At 50.1% G+C, this 19,314-nt stretch overlaps 1 protein-coding gene across 4 annotated transcripts in view; it reads left to right on the top strand.

Annotated features, from left to right (window-relative positions):
- The window catches only part of VWF (von Willebrand factor), a 161,112-nt gene that overhangs the window by 114,414 nt on the left and 27,384 nt on the right, over nucleotides 1–19,314 (top strand). For all 4 annotated transcript variants that reach the window (XM_059935150.1, XM_059935147.1, XM_059935148.1 and 1 more), the window contains 11 exons: nucleotides 19–1,397; nucleotides 3,118–3,234; nucleotides 3,314–3,454; nucleotides 3,743–3,886; nucleotides 6,637–6,801; nucleotides 7,858–7,901; nucleotides 8,209–8,386; nucleotides 10,029–10,249; nucleotides 11,391–11,583; nucleotides 11,774–12,115; nucleotides 13,883–14,082. In XM_059935150.1, the coding sequence (XP_059791133.1) occupies nucleotides 19–1,397; nucleotides 3,118–3,234; nucleotides 3,314–3,454; nucleotides 3,743–3,886; nucleotides 6,637–6,801; nucleotides 7,858–7,901; nucleotides 8,209–8,386; nucleotides 10,029–10,249; nucleotides 11,391–11,583; nucleotides 11,774–12,115; nucleotides 13,883–14,082 (3,124 nt within the window). The remainder of the gene's footprint in view (nucleotides 1–18; nucleotides 1,398–3,117; nucleotides 3,235–3,313; nucleotides 3,455–3,742; nucleotides 3,887–6,636; nucleotides 6,802–7,857; nucleotides 7,902–8,208; nucleotides 8,387–10,028; nucleotides 10,250–11,390; nucleotides 11,584–11,773; nucleotides 12,116–13,882; nucleotides 14,083–19,314) is intronic.

The raw sequence follows: 19,314 nt of genomic DNA, 5'->3' as shown, positions 1-19,314 counted from the left end.
GTCTCTCCCCTCTTGCAGTCACTGTGATGGTGTCAGCCTCACCTGTGAAGCCTGCAGGGAACCGGGAGGCCTGGCGGTGCCCCCCACAGAAGGCCCGGTCGGCTTCACCACCCCGTACGTGGAGGACACGCCGGAGCCGCCCCTGCACGACTTCTTCTGCAGCAAACTTCTGGACCTGGTCTTCCTGCTGGACGGCTCCTCCAAGCTGTCTGAGGCCGACTTCGAGACGCTGAAGGCGTTCGTGGTGGGCGTGATGGAGCGTCTGCATATCTCCCAGAAGCGCATCCGCGTGGCCGTGGTGGAGTACCACGACGGCTCCCACGCCTACATCGCACTGCAGGACCGGAAGCGGCCGTCGGAGCTGCGGCGCATCGCCGGGCAGGTGAAGTACGCGGGCAGTGAGGTGGCCTCCACCAGCGAGGTCTTGAAGTACACGCTCTTCCAGATTTTCAGCAAGATTGACCGGCCTGAGGCCTCCCGCGTGGCCCTGCTGCTCACGGCCAGCCAGGAGCCCCCCAGGCTGGCCCGGAACTTGGTCCGCTACGTCCAGGGCCTGAAGAAGAAGAAGGTCGTCATGGTCCCTGTGGGCATCGGGCCCCACGCCAGCCTCAGGCAGATCCGCCTCATCGAGAAGCAGGCCCCCGAGAACAAAGCCTTTGTGCTCAGCAGTGTGGAGGAGCTGGAGCAGCGGAGGGACGAGATCATCAGCTACCTCTGCGACCTCGCCCCCGAAGCGCCGGCCCTCACGCAGCGCCCGCTCACGGCCCAGGTCACCGTGGCGCCGGAGCTCCCGGGGACGTCGACGCTGGCGCCCAGGAGGACCTCCGTGGTCCTGGATGTGGCATTCCTCCTGGAAGGGTCGGACAACGTGGGCGAGGCCAACTTCAACAAGAGCACAGAGTTCTTGGAGGAGGTGATCCGGCAGATGGACGTGGCCCGGGACGGTGTCCACGTCACGGTGCTGCAGTACTCGTACGTGGTGACCGTGGAGCACTCCTTCAGAGAGGGGCAGTCCAAGGAGGACGTCCTGCAGCGGCTGCGGGAGATCCGCTACCGGGGTGGCAACCGGACCAACACCGGGCTGGCCCTGCAGTACCTGTCGGAGCACAGCTTCTCGGCCAGCCAGGGGGACCGGGAGCAGGCGCCCAACCTGGTCTACATGGTGACGGGGAGCCCGGCCTCAGATGAGATCAGGCGGATGCCCGGAGACATCCAGGTGGTGCCCATCGGAGTGGGACCGCGCGTGGACGTGCAGGAGCTGGAGAAGATCGGCTGGCCCCAGGCCCCCATCTTCATCAAGGACTTCGAGACGCTCCCCCGAGAGGCTCCTGATCTGGTGCTGCAGAGGTGCTGCTCCAGAGAGCGGGCGCCTCTCCCCACCCTCACCCCCATCCCAGGTAGGCGGGCGCCTCGCATGGGGGCGAGGACTTGGGGGCGCTGGGGGCAGCCTTGGTGGAGACGCGATTCTCAGGTTCAGATCTGGCTTCCCTGCTCTGTGCCTTCGGTCAGACCCCTGCCTTCTGAGTGTCTGCGTTTCCTCACCTCCCGGGCAGGGAACAGCACCTGTGATCTTTTTTGGGGGGAAGGATCTTTTCTTATTGTCTGAGTTTGAAAATTCAAAGGTAATGCAAGCTTATTATTAAAATTTAAGCAAAACCAGGATATGGAGTAAAAAAAAAATACAAGTCCTACTTTACCATATGGCCTCATCCCCACCCAATTCCTCTCCCTGCCTTGGAGGTAACCTGTTAAATTTGGTGACTATCAGCTTTTTTACCACACTGGGTGGATAAAATTTTTCTCAGCACCTGACATTCTTCGGGGCAAGGCCAGGAAGTCCAGTAGATTCTGGAGCCGGGCTGCCTTAGTTTGAATCTCACCTCTGGCACCTACTAGCTGGGTAATTTTTGGCAATTATTTTGGTCATAATTTTGGGGTAGTTTTGGGCAAGTACCTCTGTGTCCATCAGTCTCCTCATCTGTAAAATGGTGGTAATAACAGTACTTGTAAAATGTTTACAGCAGTACCCAGTACTCAGCAAGTGCTCAAAAATGACTTGACTCCACTGCTGTTATTATTACCTTCTTAACTGATACTAACGAGACATCAATTCCTAGCTCTTCAACATCTTTATTTGGTGTGGTTGGGACCACGCCAGAATCACTAGCCTTCTTTTACCGTCTCTTGATGCCCACACTTGTTATCTGTGCCTTTGTTTTTGTTTTAATCAGAGCCACAGATTTATCTAAATTCTCGTGCTGTTTCAGTAATAGCATCATCAAATCTCAGCACAGTGTTTGGGCCAGAGTTTGTTTCCTCACTGCGATCGTGACCCTGTTCCCAAACATTAACATGAGCTTTAGGCTTTTTTTTTTTTTAATTTTTATTTATTTATTTATTTATTATTTATTGCTGTGTTGGGTCTTTGTTCCTGCGCGAGGGCTTTCTCTAGTTGTGGCGAGCGGGGGCCGCTCTTCATCGCGGTGCGCGGGCCTCTCACTATCGCGGCCTCTCTTGTTGCGGAGCACAGGCTCCAGATGCGCACGCTCAGTAATTGTGGCTCACGGGCCTAGTTGCTCTGCGGCATGTGGGATCTTCCCAGACCAGGGCTCAAACCCGTGTCCTCTGCATTGGCAGGCAGATTCTCAACCACTGCGCCACCAGGGAAGCCCACTTTAGGCATTTTTAATCGGATCACCTCCTAGCTCCTTGCGTGCCCCGTGAGACCTGAGGACACACAAGCCCACCTTCCAGGGATGTGCTGCCCTGTTTCCTTTTGTCATCTGCCTGTTTTCTGCTGCAGTATTTCACTCAGTTCTAGAAGAGTTGCAGCCCCTGAAATGGAGGGAGAGGATGCCTCTTGCTTCCATCTGTAGCATTTAAGCTGCCTTTGGGTGGAGCTGGAGTCTCCCCAATGCCTCCAAACCCCGGGGACTCACGGCCCCCTTCCCTGCTGCCTGGCGCCAGCTGCCGAGGTGCAGAACTGGGGGACACGCCTCCCCTTTGTGGCGCCGCGTGGTCGGCAGCGCCCTGCACACCCGTTGAGTGTGTGTCTGCTGCAGGGGCCTGGTGCCGGTCCCCCATACCCCTGGTTGCTCCCCTCTGCTCTCTTTGCAGACTGCCGCCAGCCCCTGGATGTGGTCCTCCTCCTGGACGGCTCCTCCAGCTTTCCAGCTTCTTACTTTGACGAAATGAAGAATTTTGCCAAGGCTTTCATCTCAAAAGCCAATATAGGTGAGTGAGGCGCCCGGAGGGGCCTTTCAGGGGCTCCTCCTGACCCAGAGCGTGACTTCTGTGCTTGCTCTCCCGTCAGGCCCGCAGCTCACCCAGGTGTCGGTGCTCCAGTACGGAAGCATCACCACCATCGACGTGCCGTGGACCGTGCCCCTGGAGAAGACCCACTTACTGAGCCTCGTGGACCTCATGCAGCAGGAGGGAGGCCCCAGCCAAATCGGTAACGCGCTCGCGGGCTGGGGTGCAGGGGCCGCGTCTCGTCCCAGTTCTTCGCATAAGTGACCGAGTAACCCCGGCCGGCCACTTTGCTCCTTGGCCTTCGTTTTCTTTCCTGTAAACCAAGGGCCAAGATGCTCTTCCCGGTCTCACTTGTATGTGAGACTCTCTGAGTCTCTGAGTTACTCCGTTTCGATGACCTAAGGCTCCCCCTGGAGACAGGATGCTCAGCCGGCCTCAGACCCACCTTCCCCGCATCAGGACTGACTGTGTGGCCCGTTCTCTATTCCAGGGGACGCGTTGGGCTTTGCGGTGCGCTATGTCACATCCCAAGTCCACGGTGCCAGGCCCGAAGCCTCGAAGGCGGTGGTCATCCTGGTCATGGGCACTTCCACGGACTCAGTGGACGCGGCCGCCGCTGCCGCCAGATCCAACCGTAAGTGTCGGGGTGCAGCCCTGCGCCCGCAAACTGCTAGCGGGTTCAGAGTGGGTGGCGGTTACTTTCCGACATCCTGGCTGATTTTGAATACTTGATACCCACATGTGGCCTGGTTTCAAACAGCGGGAAATTGCCCAATCCCTGTGTTATTTGGAAACCAAGCAGTAATAAATGTGTGTTTATCCTTCATTTGTCTGCATGCTTTCAACTGTAACTTTTTTTTTTATAAATGTATTTTATTTATTTACTTATTTATGTATGGCTGCGTTGTGTCTTTGTTGCTGCGCACGGGCTTTCTCTAGTTGCGGCGAGCGGGGGCTACTCTTTGTTGCGGTGCTCGGGCTTCTCACTGCGGTGGCTTCTCTTGTTGCAGAGCATGGGCTCTAGGCGCGCGGGCTTCAGTAGTTGTGACACGCAGGCTCAGTAGTTGTGGCTCGAGGGCTCTAGAGCGCAGGCTCAGTAGTTGTGGCGCACGGGCTTAGTTGCTCCGCGGCATGTGGGATCTTCCCGGACCAGGGATCGAACCAGTGTCCCCTGCATTGGCAGGCGGATTCTTAACCACTGCACCACCAGAGAAACCCTTGACTGTAACTTTTAACTTCTCCAAATATTCCCTCTGTGTTCAGGGCTGGGTCATACCCCCGCGCCTGTGGTGTCCTTAGCCTCTCTCCACTCTGAGGCTAGAGTGATTCATTTTGGGGCTTTGAGAGCCATCGGAGACCTTCCTGTATTCTGAGCCCCTGTCCAGTACCAGCCTAAGGGGCTTGGGGGTGCAGGACGGACAGGAGACCAAGGCTGCTGCTTTAGGAAGGGGACGGATGCAGGTGTGCCCGAGCCTCGGTGCCTCATGAGAGCTTGTGCTGTGAACGGCAACAGCACGTGAGCCGGGGCCGGCAGTGTCGCGCTGGCGGGGGGCTGGGCGCGAGTGGGATGACGTGACACCTTCCCGTGCCACCTGGAGAGTGGCTCATCTTTCAAAACCCCGCTCTGTCTTTCCTCTGATGTCTTCCCGAGAGTTGTTCACTCCCTTTTCTGTACCATTGGAACTACTCAAAATGTGCAAACCACATTGTTTTTATGTTATGTATCTGTTTCTTGCACAAACTAGGGATTCTGTGAAGGCATGGGCGAAATCTTCCTTATTTTTGTATCGTCTATGCATGATGCACAAAATAGGTGGCCATTTAACGTTTGTTAAATGAATGAATGTGACCTTTTTATGAAACCTGTTATTTTAGGGAAAAGGACCCTGAAAGGGAAAGGATGTATGTTGGGGTGATACAACCAGCTTAGAAAAGCTGAAAAGCTGCTAGCAGAAAATCAGCTCTAATCTTAAGCAAACTGCAAATACCTAGAACTTTCTGGAGAACTAATTGGGGTAATTTTATGATGGAGACTTTTCTCCTTTAGTATCAAGAATCCAAAGAAAGACTTTCATCGAGAAAGGAAGCAGCTGTGGTCTGGAGGAAACAGACGTGATCCAGGGCACATCACTGAACCATTCAAAGCCTGTTTCTCACCTGTAGATGCACGTACCCCGGGCTAAGCCCTGTGACTGACATTTTCTCTTCTCTTCTTACACTCACTTCCTGGGTGGTCTCATTCTATGTCATTCGTCTAGATACATTTATGCACGATTGACTTAAGAATTCCTATCTCCGGTCTGGATTAGGAATTAGAACATCTCCATCTAGATGTTCTAAAAGGCAACTCAGCATAAACTGAATTACTGACTTTCATATCCAAATCTCCTCTTCTTACAGTCTATCCCATCTTAGAAAAATGGCAGTTCCATCCTTCCAGTTGCTCAGATCAAAAGCCTCAGGGTCCTTAATTCCTCTTTTTCTCTCATACTTCCATCCAATCCATCAACAAACTATAGTTCCGTCTTCAAAATACACTGAGAATCCCACCACGCCATATCACCTGCATACCACCTCCACCACTGTCTCCTAGTTCAAGACCCCATCATCTCTCACCTGGATTATTGTAATAGCTTTCTACCTGGAACAGCTTTCTACCAGCTTCCATCCTTGCCCCATGAAGTTCATAATCAGTAGAGCAGCTGTAGTGACCCTTTAAACTTTGAAGTCAGCTCACCCATGTCACTCCTCTGCTCTCAAGTCTCGGCTGGCTCCCATTTCATTCAGAGAACATGTTAAGTCCTTCCCGTGGCCTCTGAAGCTCTGCATGATCTGTGTCCCTCTCCCGCTTTCTCTGCTCCGGCCTCCCTGGACTATGCAGTCAATTTTCTGCCCCAGGGCCTTTGCACTCACTGTCTCTGTGCTCGGGATGTCCTCTTGGCTCCTTCCGTCCTTCATCTTTTCACTGCACACATCTCCAACCATCCTGTATGAAACAATAACCCTCACCCCTACCCTTGTAACTCTTATCCTCCTTACCCCATTTTGTTTTTTCCTAAGCACTTATCCAGGTCTGAAATACTAGATATTTACTTACTTGTGTGTGTGTTGTCTGTCTCTCCCCAGTGTAAGCTCCATGAGGTCAGGACTTGATCTGCTTGGTTTACAGTATCCTCACTGCTTAGAATAGTACCTGACACAGAGCAGGAGCTCACTAACGTTTGTTGATTGACTGAGTGCCCTCCTCACAGGGTCGGTGTGAGTGGCCAGTTTGGAAAACATGAGGCTCTATGCACACGTTGGGTGTAGCTTCAGGCCAGCGCATTTTGAGCCCACCTGACCAGAGGTTGACACAGACCCTCTCTTGCTCCTCTGTAACCCTAGGAGTGGCGGTGTTCCCCATTGGAATTGGAGATGGGTATGACTTGGCCCAGCTGAGGATTTTGGCGGGCCCAGGGGCCAGCTCCAACATGGTGCAGCTCCAGCGGATCGAAGACCTCCCCACCATGGTCTCCCTGGGTAACTCCTTCCTCCACAAGCTGTGCTCTGGTGAGTCTTGGGATGTTTTTCTTATCCCCCTCAAAACAGAAACAAAAGCAACCAAACCCATCTAGAGACTCAGAGGTTCTCATATACAAGATTTGGCCTTGAAGTAAGTTTGTTTTATAGGCCGGGGCCTATAAGTTTCTGCTCGTGGAAGGTCATAAGACAAACCTCCAAGGGGTTACCAGAAAGTTCTCTGAGTATAGACCTCCTTCCATCCTTACTGTCCATGCTAACTTGAGCACAGGGCTCTTGGACAAAGAAATGGAAGACAGAGGCAGGGAACTCCAACATCCTTAGATCATGCACCTCTTTCCCGTGCCCTGCACTCACCGTCAGCATGGGTATAAAGGGCTTTAGAAAAGCAACAGGGATTTACCGTATAGCACGAGGAATTACATCCAATATCTTGTAATAATCCATAATGGAATATAATCTGAAAAAAATATAACAGTCCCTTTGCTGTACACCTGAAACTAACACAATATTGTAAATCAACTATACTTCAATAAAATACGAAACTGAAAAGATTAAAAAAAAAGAAATACAATAACATAGAATATAACATCAAACTACCATAGTTGAAGTTGACTTAAGGTTAGAAACTTTTTATTTTTACCATACATGCTTTTTTTAAAACCTGGTTTTATATATTTTCCTAATGTAATTAGCTGTGAGTCTAAACCTACTACAGAGTTATTGCCCTTTCTTGCTAGATGATAGCTCTCCGGGTAGGAATCTTGATCTCTTTTAAGTTTTCAGTCTCTTGCTGCATTTTTCCTCCTCTCACTAGGCACTGATCTATATACAAAAGAGGACAAGGAGATATTGATTGTGGTTGTTGCCATATTATCACTGTTGTGTCACTGTAATGACTACTAACCACAAAGAACCACGGGATGACGTCCTCCTAATCTCCTGTACCTGCATCCTCACTGCTAAACCCACTCACGTTCTTTTCAGAGTTAATCCAGCTTCAAGGACCAGCCAGGTAGCCGAGTGAATGGCTCGGAATTTCTGGATGGTGGGTGGGAACAGAGATCTTGCTTGTGTCTGTTTCAGGGTTCGTCAGTGTTTGCATGGATGAGGACGGGAATGAGAGGAGGGTACGTTCAGTTCCGTTGACTTTGAAGGAAAGATCAGGAATGTATATTTGGGGCCCTCGTTCCCCTGGTGAACTCTTCCTCCTTTGGTCTGGGTCCAATTCTCCCTCTTACCATTATAGCCTTGTTTTTTTTAAAATTTTGGTTGTGGTTGGGGTGGATCCACCTGTAAATCCTATGTTCTATATCCTGTCTCCTTGCCATTTAGGCCCAAGGCCTAGTCTCTATGTTTTCCAAGGGGGTCAGTTGCCTGGTGGATGTTGAAGTGCCTCATTCCATTCCCTGCCTGAACCTGGTTCTTTCTCTGCAGCCCGGGGACATCTGGACCTTGCCGGATCGGTGCCACACGGTGACCTGCCTGCCAGATGGCCAGACCTTGCTGAATAGTCACCGGGTCAACTGTGACCAGCAGCTGCGGCCTTCCTGCCCCAACAGCCAGTCCCCGATCAGGGTGGAAGAGGCCTGTGGCTGCCGCTGGACCTGCCCCTGTGAGTCCTCTGCTTCTCCAGCTTGGACAGTGTTCAAGGGGCAGTGCTTTTCGCTTGGCTGCGCAGAGAGGTAGACCAGAAGCCCGTTTCCCCCTCCACCCATGTTCCCTCCCTCTTGTGACCTTGGGACGTGTTTCCATTCAGTCCCAGGACTCCCTGTTCCCTTCCTGTGCCTTTTGGAGGGCACTTCCCCAGATAATGCATAACCAGAAGGAAGAATTGATTTTCTGAGGTCAGAGCTCAGCTTGGCTGTTGACGAGTCACCCTTAGGGGGTCTAGGCAGTGCAGGTACAGCAGTGAGAGAGAAGCCCCCAGGAAGCTCCCGCATCATACCTGTAGGTGTTTGAGCGTTGGATGCAGGGTGTACCATCACGGTGGCCTGGTTTAAGAGGAGGACGTAGTCAACTCCATCACATGCAGACCTGTGGGGAGCATTCATCCATGGGGTGGGCTAGCCCTCTGTCTCATGGTTGGGAGAAATGTTTGCTTATGGCAATCCCTGCTCAGCAGTGGATGGATCAAGATGATTATGATGAACAGACACAACTTGTGGGCTGAAATCAAAACTGTATCTTGTATCTCACTCTCCCTTTAGAATTTATTGAGTGGGATAAATTTCCTTTTTGCCTGGATGAGAACTCTACCAGACCTCATATCGTTTCTGTTTATTTATAAAGAGTTCTGTGGTTGCTTTAAGTCGTAAAACACAGTCTCAATTTGGTCATTAGATGTCCACTCTCGGGTAATAATCAAGACTTCGAACTTGAGTTAGAGTTGAAACACCTCCCTAGTCCCTGTGTGGGCTCCTGGCCTCTGGGAAAGGGGTGTAGTCAGTCTCCCTCCAGCTTGGAGCCTGGAGAGGGAGGAGCTGGAAGTGGCTTCTCAAAGTTCTTCTGTGACTGGTGCTTCTGTGAGAGGCCCTGCACTCACTGGCCGGGCAGGTGTTGAAGGCAGCTGCTTCTTCTACCAGCTCTCAGGAGTGGTCCTTTGATATCAGTTGCATATTCTATATTCTTTCGCTGTCTGCTGCTTCACCCTGCCATCCTTCTGGGTTTTTTGTTTTGTTTCGTTATTTTTGTTTATTTATTTGTTTGTTTTTGCATCCAACCCCTCATAGGCTCTCTTTCTCTCTCTCTTTTGACGTCCTCCTTACTGTGTAGCAGAAGTTCTCTTAGGATCACTTTTAGAACAACCCTGGGCCATCATTCCTCTGTAGACCCTACACAGAATACACGTAGTTTCAGAACTGCTAACCGATACCTTTATGAAAGACAAATCTACCAACTAGAGTACACATTTGTGCACAGTTCTTTTTGTCTTTAGCCTTTGGGTATATAGTAAGTTTTTCCCCAAAGTTATTTAGGCTGGTTTCCCCCCTCCCTTCTTTGTACTTAACGTTATTCATTACTTAACATTATTCTTTTAATTGTATCTGTTTGTATTCCATTTTGAATTTTCCTTACTGCCATCCTAGCTGATTCTCTTTGTTTGTTTTCTGTATGTGAAGCATTAACGTGGTTTTCAATGTCAGAAGTCTATGGAAAGATGTACCCGCAAGTCTCCCTATCAGTCCAAAGAGAGCAGAGGAGATAGGAGAGGAAGTCTGGACGGGTCATAGCCATCCTTTGCTCTCTCCGTCCAGGTGTCTGTACTGGCAGCTCCACTCGGCACATCGTGACCTTTGATGGACAGAACTTCAAGCTGACTGGCAACTGCTCATATGTCCTATTTCACAACAAGGAGCAGGGCCTGGACGTGCTGCTGCATAACGGTGCCTGCAGGGCCGGGGCAAGGCAGGCCTGCATGAAGTCCATTGAGGTGAAACATAACGGCCTCTCGGTTGAGCTCCGCAGCGACATGGAGGTAGGAGGGGCTTCCTGTGAGTCCCGTAACGTGGCAGCGGCAGACCCTTGGGGAAGCCACGTGGACCCGGTGGCAGTCGGTTTTAGCTGGTGCTCCTGTTGGGGACTCGGCCTCCTGCCCCACGAGCAGGAGGGGCTCAGTGCTGTCTCCCTCGTGGTGTAATTTCATTGTTGTTTTGGGTCCAGATTTGGAAGAAAGGGTCCATTTTCGATAGCATTACATTGTGAATGTAGTGCCAGTTTCTGGTACTGGTAGAAGAATGAGGGTGACACCAGGCTGTTTGCCCAGCAGGCATTATGTGCCCTGCACCCAGGGCCTGCAAACCTTCCAAAGGAAAATATTTAGGGCCTATGAAAATATTCTGGGCCCAAACAAAATGTGTGGACCCAAGATTCAAAAAGAAAACTGCAAAACTGATAAAAAAATAAATGTTTGATTAAATGTTTACAAGAGGTTGCTTTCTGCCAACTTCTTTACACGTTCATTTAGAAATCGTAAATATTTCATTGCGTGAAAGCAACTTATGGGTTAGATGTCCTCCTCTTGCAAGAATTCTTGAACGTGCACAGTGATTGCTGAAAAATCACAGCTTGTCATATAATAAATGAGTAGCTCATAGACAAAAATATAAAAATCAAAAGGATAAAAAGCCTTCTAAAATTTTTACAGCAAAAATTATATTCATTGTGGGATGTGAGTATATTTTAATAGGTTTGATAAGATGTATCGTGGGGCCTCCAAAGAGCTAGTCAATCAAATCAAATCAGATGCTTAAAGTAGTCCTATTAGATGCTCCTGGAGATAGCGCACTGACCAGTTGGCAAATAAGCAACTTCCCCAGCTTTTCTTGAGGAGTCATCTTCCCTGTCGGGTGACTCATGGTTCCTCTTAATCCCTGGGCTTTCGGGTTCCAGATGCATGGCTGTCTGTTCAGTGTTATGAGTCCACTCTTTTGCCAAGCTCTGCAAAGCCCCTTTGTCTTTGAAGAGCTGCTGGCAAATGTCCGGGTTTGTGGATAACAGTGGAGTTGAGCGGGGTGAATGTGTAGGAACTGTGGGGAACTTTGGAAAGTGGCTAAGAGTGAAATCCTAGGATTCCGTGTTGCCATGACTACTGATGGGTGGTTTTCTTCTTTGGGCAGGTGGTGGTGAATGGGAGATTGGTCTCTGTCCCTTACATGGGTGGGGACATGGAGGTCAGTGTCTATGGTACCATTATGTATGAGGTCAGATTCAACCATCTCGGCCACATCCTCACCTTTACCCCACAAAACAACGAGTTCCAGCTGCAGCTGAGCCCCAAGACCTTTGCCTCAAAGATGTACGGTCTCTGTGGTAAGAATATCTTCTGACTCTCCTCCCTGACATAAACCCTCCTTGCTCTATCCTCAGGGCCCTTGGCCACTGCTATTTCTGGGTCCAGTAGTAAGGTTCAGACGCTGGCGGTGATGGAGAATGGCCAGGTCTCTGGCATCAAGGGCTTGGCACCCTGGGCTCCTAACCGTGTCTTTCCTTGCTTCTCTAGGCATCTGTGATGAGAATGGGGCCAATGACTTCATGCTGAGGGATGGCACAGTCACCGCAGACTGGAAGACGCTGGTCCAGGAGTGGACGGTGCAACAACCGGGGCAGACGTGCCTGCTGGGTCCCGAGGAGCCATGTCCCGTCTCCAGGGGCTCCCACTGCCAGGTCCTCCTCTCGGCGCTGTTTGCCGAGTGCCACGCGGTCCTTGCCCCGGCCACATTTCACGCCATCTGCCAGCAGGACAGCTGCCACCAGGAGCAAGTGTGTGAGGCCATTGCCTCTTATGCCCACCTCTGTCGGACCAAGGGGGTGTGTGTCGACTGGAGGACCCCCGATTTCTGTGGTGAGTCTCCTTAGGCACCCCCAGACGCTGTGAAGACCAACGAATGGGGGACCTGCTCAGCCTCTCTGGGCCTCACGGTCTTTATCTGGGCAACGAAGACCAAAATCTCTGCATTTCCTGTTTCCTAGGATTCCATTCAGGATCAAATAAGATGGTAGACGTATAAGTAATTTGAACATAGAATTTCTGTGTAAATGAAAGCATGGTCCTTTCTAGCGGTAGTTCCGCAGTTCATACAAATGTGATTTTGATGTGTCAGACACATCCAGGCCACAGCGAAGTACAGACCAAGCAGTCACCTTGAATTTGGAATTGCACCAAGCTTTAGCAAAGGCTCACAGAGCAGCCCATGCCTGAACAGGATTTTGAAGTGTGAGTGGAATTTTGCCATTTGAATACCAAGAAGGCTTCTTCATTACAAACACCACAAGATTGCTAGTGTAGACACCTCCCAAGGTCAGCTTCCTTACTTGGACTTGGCATGTATTTAATATTTAACATGTCAGGGACACCAAAATGAATCAGACATGCCTCCTGCTCTCAGGGCGTGCTGGAGTGATAAGAACACTGAACTTCAACATCCTCAGTTTCTAATGTAATCCCTGACCTTTTTTTTTTTTTTTTTTTTTTTTGAGGAAAATCAATGTGTACAAGCATCTCAGAGTCTCCGAGTTTATTATTATAATGCTGTCACAGCTTTAACCGGGGCTAGAGGACTTGGGCATCCAGCTGGTCATCAGCTATTTCCTTAGTCTTTCTGGACCTCAGTTTCTGCATCTTGGAATGAGATAGTTGGACTAGATAACCCCTAGGTGTCTTTGGGGCTCTGGTTTTCCGAGTCCCCGTGGATGACACAGTCTCCTTTCAACCTGCCTGCAGATTAAGGGGAAAATGTTAGTTTCTGAGTTACCGATCACAGCTTCTCTGCTTATTAATTTGTCGACTTCCAGGCAATTTGTCATGCATTTATAGGAAAGTCTTTGGTGCTCTAAATCCTTGGAAACCTTCTCTACCACCTGCCTTGGCACCGTGAAAATGTGAGGAAGGGGTTGAGCAGGACCAGAGTGGTAGAAGTGGATCACTTTGTAGCTTTTCTCCCAGGGCAGCCCTCCATAGCTGTGGATTCCTTATTTAAGTTGAAGAGAATTTTCGAAGCATTAAATATATGTGTATTCAAAGAAAAGAACCGTAGAACTTCCTAAGGATACACAGGTTCACATCGTCAGCTGGGATTAAATTTGGCTACAAGTAAGAGAGAAGTAAAATTTTGTGTCACACAGCTGATCAGAGGGAGGCAGTCCCAGCTCTTTCTGGGTCTCAAAGTGGATTCTAGTTCTTTGCTCCGTCCTCACTTGGGTGTGCTTTTTCCTCACGGTTTAAGGTGGAGCTCTGGCCATCACATCCAGGTTCCAAGTGGCGGGATGAGGGGAAGGAAGGAAAAGGACCAGAGACGCAGATGTCTTTCAAAAAATGATTCTTAGAAACTGCTGTTAAGAGTCTACACTTGCTCTTACAGTTCATTGGTCAGAATGTAATCACATGACTGCACTTAGTTGCAAGGGAGGTTGGGAAATGTAGTCTTTATTCTGGGTGGTCATGTGCCCGGCTTGAAGGTCTATTTCTATGGAAGATGGAGAGAATGAAAATTGGTGGAAACTAGCAGTTTCTGCCCCAGCAAGTTTGTCAGATGATCAACTGCCTTGAAGCTGAGCCACTTCCCTCTGGTTGGTGCAGACCCTTGAGGGTGACCCCCTTCTCTGTCTACAGCTGTGCCATGCCCGCCATCCCTGGTCTACAACCACTGTGAGCGCGGCTGCCCCCGCCAATGTGAGGGCAACTCGAGCTCCTGTGGGGACCATCCCTCAGAAGGCTGCTTCTGCCCACTGCACCAAGTGCTGCTGGAAGGCAGCTGTGTCCCCGAGGAGGCCTGCACCCAGTGCGTCGGTGACGATGGGATCCGGCACCAGGTAGGAGCCCTGGCCTCTCGCCCCCCATAGGGCCAGTAGGGGGAAGTGTTCACCCGTGATTGGCCCCTTCTAACCTTGGCTGCATGGCTCTGCTCTCTAGGGGGGTTCCTGAGGGACGGGAAGACAGTATGGCATAACGGCTTTGGAGTCAGACACATCTTGGTTCAAATCCCGGATCTGTCATGGGTTAGCTGTGTGATCAAACACCAACAACACATTACTACCATTACTATATTTATCATTATATCCATGTTAGTAGAATGCTAGGAACCCAGGAGGGGATGGGAAAAGAATATTTTATATGGTGATGTCTACCATTATTAAGATATATTAGGTACCTTACATTGTACTAAGCACTATATATTCATTATTTCAACATTTTTTTCAAAGGTGTGTTTAGCAGGCAAGGTATTGACAGTTACCTGTGGTCAAGAGGTTTTAAAGAACACCAGCTAAGCAAGTTAGACAGGTTTCTTTATTGCAGGATTCTTTAGAGCTTTTGATATGCTAATGTACATTGCAAGTTGTTGCTTCTCAGACGTATTAGACTATAGAATTGTGTGTGTGTGTGTGTGTGTGTGTGTGTGTGTGTGTGTAGTATCCCCTCTCATAAATACAAAACACCTATGAGAAAATGAAGGCTTAGAGAGCTTGGTACCTTGCCCATGGATGCAGTTTGTAGGAGATGAGGTTGGGAGTTGGAGTTAGTATTTGAAGCTCTGTCTGATTCCAAAGAGCTTGCTGTTTTCGATACATGAAATTTCCCTTTTGCTAGGTCCCCTTTGCGCTGATTTTCTTGGAAGTCATTGAGTCATCAAGTCATCAATTCTCTTAGCCTTTTAGGAATCATTATTTTGAAAGACTATTTATTTACCAAACTCCCTCTTCTTGGACTCAGATGGCAGTCATATCTCTTCAAAGTTGCCAATGTGTGTATTGTAGTACCTGGGGCCGTGTGTGTCTGTGGACCTGTGAGTGTGGGCCGTGGTCCTGCCTTTCAAACTGGCAGTGATACCACAGAGCCTGGTAGAGGGGGAGCACATTTGGCTTCTAGCAAAGGAGGATGTGTTCTATGACCATGGGCTGCACTCAAGACCTAACATCTCCATCATCACCAAGGAAGACCTTCGTCACTAAGTGGACCAGGTCAGGTGACTTAACACTGTGTTTAATCAGAAGTAGGAGAACACATGGTGAAGCTAGCTAACCAACTGGAGAATGATGAAAACAATCATTCCAGGATTACACTATTCTGTCCCTGCCATCAGAAGCTAGGAAATGGACCGTTTCATTTGATTCTCCCCAAAGCTCCATAGGGTAATTATTACATGTCCCTCTGAATGGGAAACTAAGGCTCAGATGACAAGAGGTGATTTAAAAAGACCCTATTCACTATACCAGGTCACCCTATAGTGTCCAAGCCCTGCCACTGGTCCCACGGGAACTGTGAGGTAAACGCTGAGCTGACTGGGTGTCCAGGTAAGCGTGGCACCAATAAGGCGATTACTTGGATGGTCCCACTGGCTCTGTTTTGTTGCTGGGCTTTATCCTAGTGGATCCCATTTGTTCTCACAGTGTAACAGGTAAACCAGGAAAGAAGCCCAGTCGCACTCTACTGCCATATTTCAGCTGGCCAAATTAAGTAACTGCCTGTACCATAACGTTCCCCCAAAGAGTTGACAAAACCTTACATCGCTCTCCCTGACTTGCACGGCTCCTGGGCTCCCGCTGGGCGCAGATGACATGTACCAATGCCCTGGGGTGCTGACACCCAGTGGTCATTTCAGGCTGGTTTTGCCGTTGGTGGCAAGGTGCTCTCAGAGGCAGTCAGAAATGGTCTCTACCCCCTTCCTTGGCATCCTCGAGATCAGAAGGAAACTCAAGTTTGCATTTCTGGCTCTCTGTGAGTCAAGTGTCTGCAGGGACCCGAAGGCGGGAGGCTTGTGAATTTTATCCTAGGGTCTCTGCCCGCTTCCCCACTCCTCCTCCCTGACCCTTTTCCCTGCTCCCTGCCCCTTCAGTCCCACACACTGGGATATGCATCAGAGTTGTATGAAGAGGGCTTCCAAATAGTGCAGTATTTTGACATAGATATAGTCTGATAAATACATTTTAAAATCAAGCAACATAAAATTAGTTAATAAAAAACTATGAAGGGAATACAGCCGGTTTTAGTTATTTCAGAAAATATAGTTTAAACGGATGAAGATAAATATCTAGCCAGTCCAGCGTTGACTTTCAAAGTAGAGAGGGAATAACACTCTAATATGAAGAACATTTCCATTAAGTGAATTTTCTTGAAACTGAAAAATAAAGGCCAGAAAACTTTTCTTCGGGGAAATAATCCAGGGTAGAAATCTCTTGTGGTAATTTTGGAAGGGCAAACTATTTACGTTTCCATAGCTCTTGTTTATTTTACAAAATGCACTCTGCCTTTGTAGCCGGCTCTAAAGGGATCCGGGGCCATGCATGGGCCGTCCCGCCTTGCCCACACACACCCCGCTGTGCTGGGCAAGCGCTGCTTCAACTCCACTGGGAATTGCCTGCATCACCCAGACGGTCTGCTGAGCCTCGTCTCCTCTCTGTAGCGGTGTTCTGTAGCGGCTCAGCGCTGACATTTAATTTACATCTTCCCTCAAATCCTGGCCAGGGTGGGCGGTGCCTGGTGACTTGCTGAGTGCCTGCTCTGACCTTGGGCTCTGAAGACTTCAGTTTTCCCTTGCTGCATTCTCTGCAGGTCATTCTCCTGTCATCTTTATTTAATCTTTAACTCCAGCCAGCTCGCTTACCTGTTCTGTCCAGGTAACAGTCCTGCACCAGGCCCTGGAACCTGGGGGCTGAGACAGGGCTGCCTGGAGTTGGCCTGTCCTGATGCAGGAGTGCCCTCTGCTGGCTGATTGGCTGCATAACGCGCCAGGTGTACTGCTGTAAGAGCTGGCCGCGGGCGCTTTTAGAAGCTTAGCCTTTGCCAAACAGGGCTCTTTTTCAGGGGCCATAGATTCTGTGGCCTGCCTCATTAAAGCTTCCTGGGAAAATGGAAATCCCTGGAAGAGGATGTTTAACACCTGCTTTTGGTCATCTATTGTGATGTTGCCAAGGAGAGTTGGAAAGCTGTATAATTCGTTCTTGAATTTTAGATGTCTGGAGTTCATTTTTAAAAAGAGAAAAAAAAACCCTAATATATAAATATATATCTCCGTTCTTATCTCATCACTTTGCCATTTAAACGTCTAAATATAAATCCCTTGATTTATGGTTTTTTTGGCATCACCATCAGTGTAAAAGAGCAGGAAAGAGGCAGAGCAGAGAGAGACCTGGGGAGATGTGTGAGTTCCCCTGCCTTCCTCCACTCTGCCCAGCCTCGCCTGTCCCTGTGCCCCTCCCTGGGTCTCCCCAGCCCCTTGGAGCAGCTGGAATAGTAGCCGCTGCAGCCTCTGTTCTGTTTCCTGGTCCTCATCCCTCCCTCTCCACCCGCTCCCTGGCACCCGCTCAAGACTTGTCCTTGTTGAACTTTCTTCCCTCTAAGGCTGGTCCTGCTTACAGAGCCTCGGGGCTGCACCCTGCCCGCCAGGTTAAGCACAGCCTCCTGCAGTGGCCACGTCCCCAAGGATGTGAGGCCTCTCTGGAGCCCACAGCCCTAGTGAACTCTTCTTTTGCACTCCTGGCACTCTTCTTTTAAAAATCACCTTTATGGAGAGTTCACAGACAGTAAACAGCACCAAATATAAATGTACAATCTGATGGATTTTGACAAGTGCATGCACCTGTAAAAACCGTCATCACGATCAAGATAATGAAATTTCCTTCACCTGCGAAAGTTCCCTGACGCCCCTGTTTAATACACCCCCAGTCCCCACCTCCATCCCCGGGCAACAACTGGTCTGCTTTCTGTCACTATAGATCCGTTTACATTTTCTGGAATTTTATGTAAATGGACTCATGCAGTATTTACTCCTTTTTTTGCTTGGCTTCTTTCGCTCAACGTGATACTCCCGAGATCCATCCACACTGTACGTTCCGTAGTTTGTTTTTATGGCTGAGTAGTATTCCGTGGTGTGGATGCATCAGAATTGAGTGATCTCATTCACCTTTTCACGGGCAAGTCCTATTTCCTCGGCTTGACCGTCAGCCATTCGAGGGCTGGGACAGTGTACCCAGTGCCTGGCACTCCCACAGCCCCTCAGCGGGCTGGCCGAGCCTCGCGGCTGTGGTTTGGAGAGAGAGCATGTGGTGTGCAGGGCCAGGATGCCGGGTCCAAACCCCGGCTGTGCCACCTGGTCAAGCTCCTGGTCTGTGCCTCAGTGTCATCACTGGTCAGTGTAAGTAATGGTCGTACTCACCCGATAGGGTCATTAGAAGGAACATACAATGAGTCAGTGTAAAGCCTTTGGGGAAATATCTTGCACATGTTTAATGCTACTTATTGCCGGGAGGCAGCAGAACACAGTGATACAAAGTGGATTCTGGGTCCAGATCCCATCTCTGCCCTGCGACGGTGTGACCCCGAGCAAGTGCCTCCGCTTTCTCCTTGGACAAGTGGGGATAACAGTAAGAATGTCCCGGTCATGGGGCTACGGTGAGGATTAAATGAGTAGTTTACGTAAAGCCCTTAAACCGTGCCACGTGACACTTGCCCCTCAGATGTGGGCTGTTACGTGGATGCAGCAGAAGGTGTCAAGGGAAGCATCCAAGGTTTAATCCCGCGGGAGGACGGGCAGCCCGGGGAGGGGTTTACCCGGAGATGTCCCATCTCTCTCCCTCTCCGCAGCACATGCTGATTGCGGACCATGGAAGCAGACGGAATAAGTACGACCTTCTTGACCTGGGAAATTTTTAGCGGCCTTTGAGCTGCTGGATAAGGATGCGTTTATTCAGGGGTGACTTCACTGGAATTTCCCTTGATGGCCGAGCCCACAGGGACCCAGTCCTGGCTCTGCAGTCCCATCTGTGCTGTTCACAGCTTCCTGCTTCTTGCACAGTCCTGGGAGGCAGGCTGGGGGGCTCTCCCCTCGCCTGGGAGGAAACCGGGCAGTGGCACGGAGGGTGAAGCCGACGTAGGAGTTGGGGGGCTTCCTGACTGAAGCCCTTGTGCAGTGGGGATGCCTGCTGCCCTGGTGACCCTCATCTGGCAATGGCACCCTGGTCTGGAACGTCACCACCAGTCCCAACAATGTGAGGGTTCTGAGAGTTCTGCCGTCGCCCCTTCAGCTCTTCCTGCCACATAGTCTTAAG

Source organism: Balaenoptera ricei, chromosome 10, assembly GCF_028023285.1.
Source record: "Balaenoptera ricei isolate mBalRic1 chromosome 10, mBalRic1.hap2, whole genome shotgun sequence".
Lineage (NCBI taxonomy): Eukaryota > Metazoa > Chordata > Mammalia > Artiodactyla > Balaenopteridae > Balaenoptera > Balaenoptera ricei.
The sequence above is the reverse complement of the archived record's forward strand: the minus strand, read 5'-3'. Positions and strand labels throughout refer to the sequence as shown.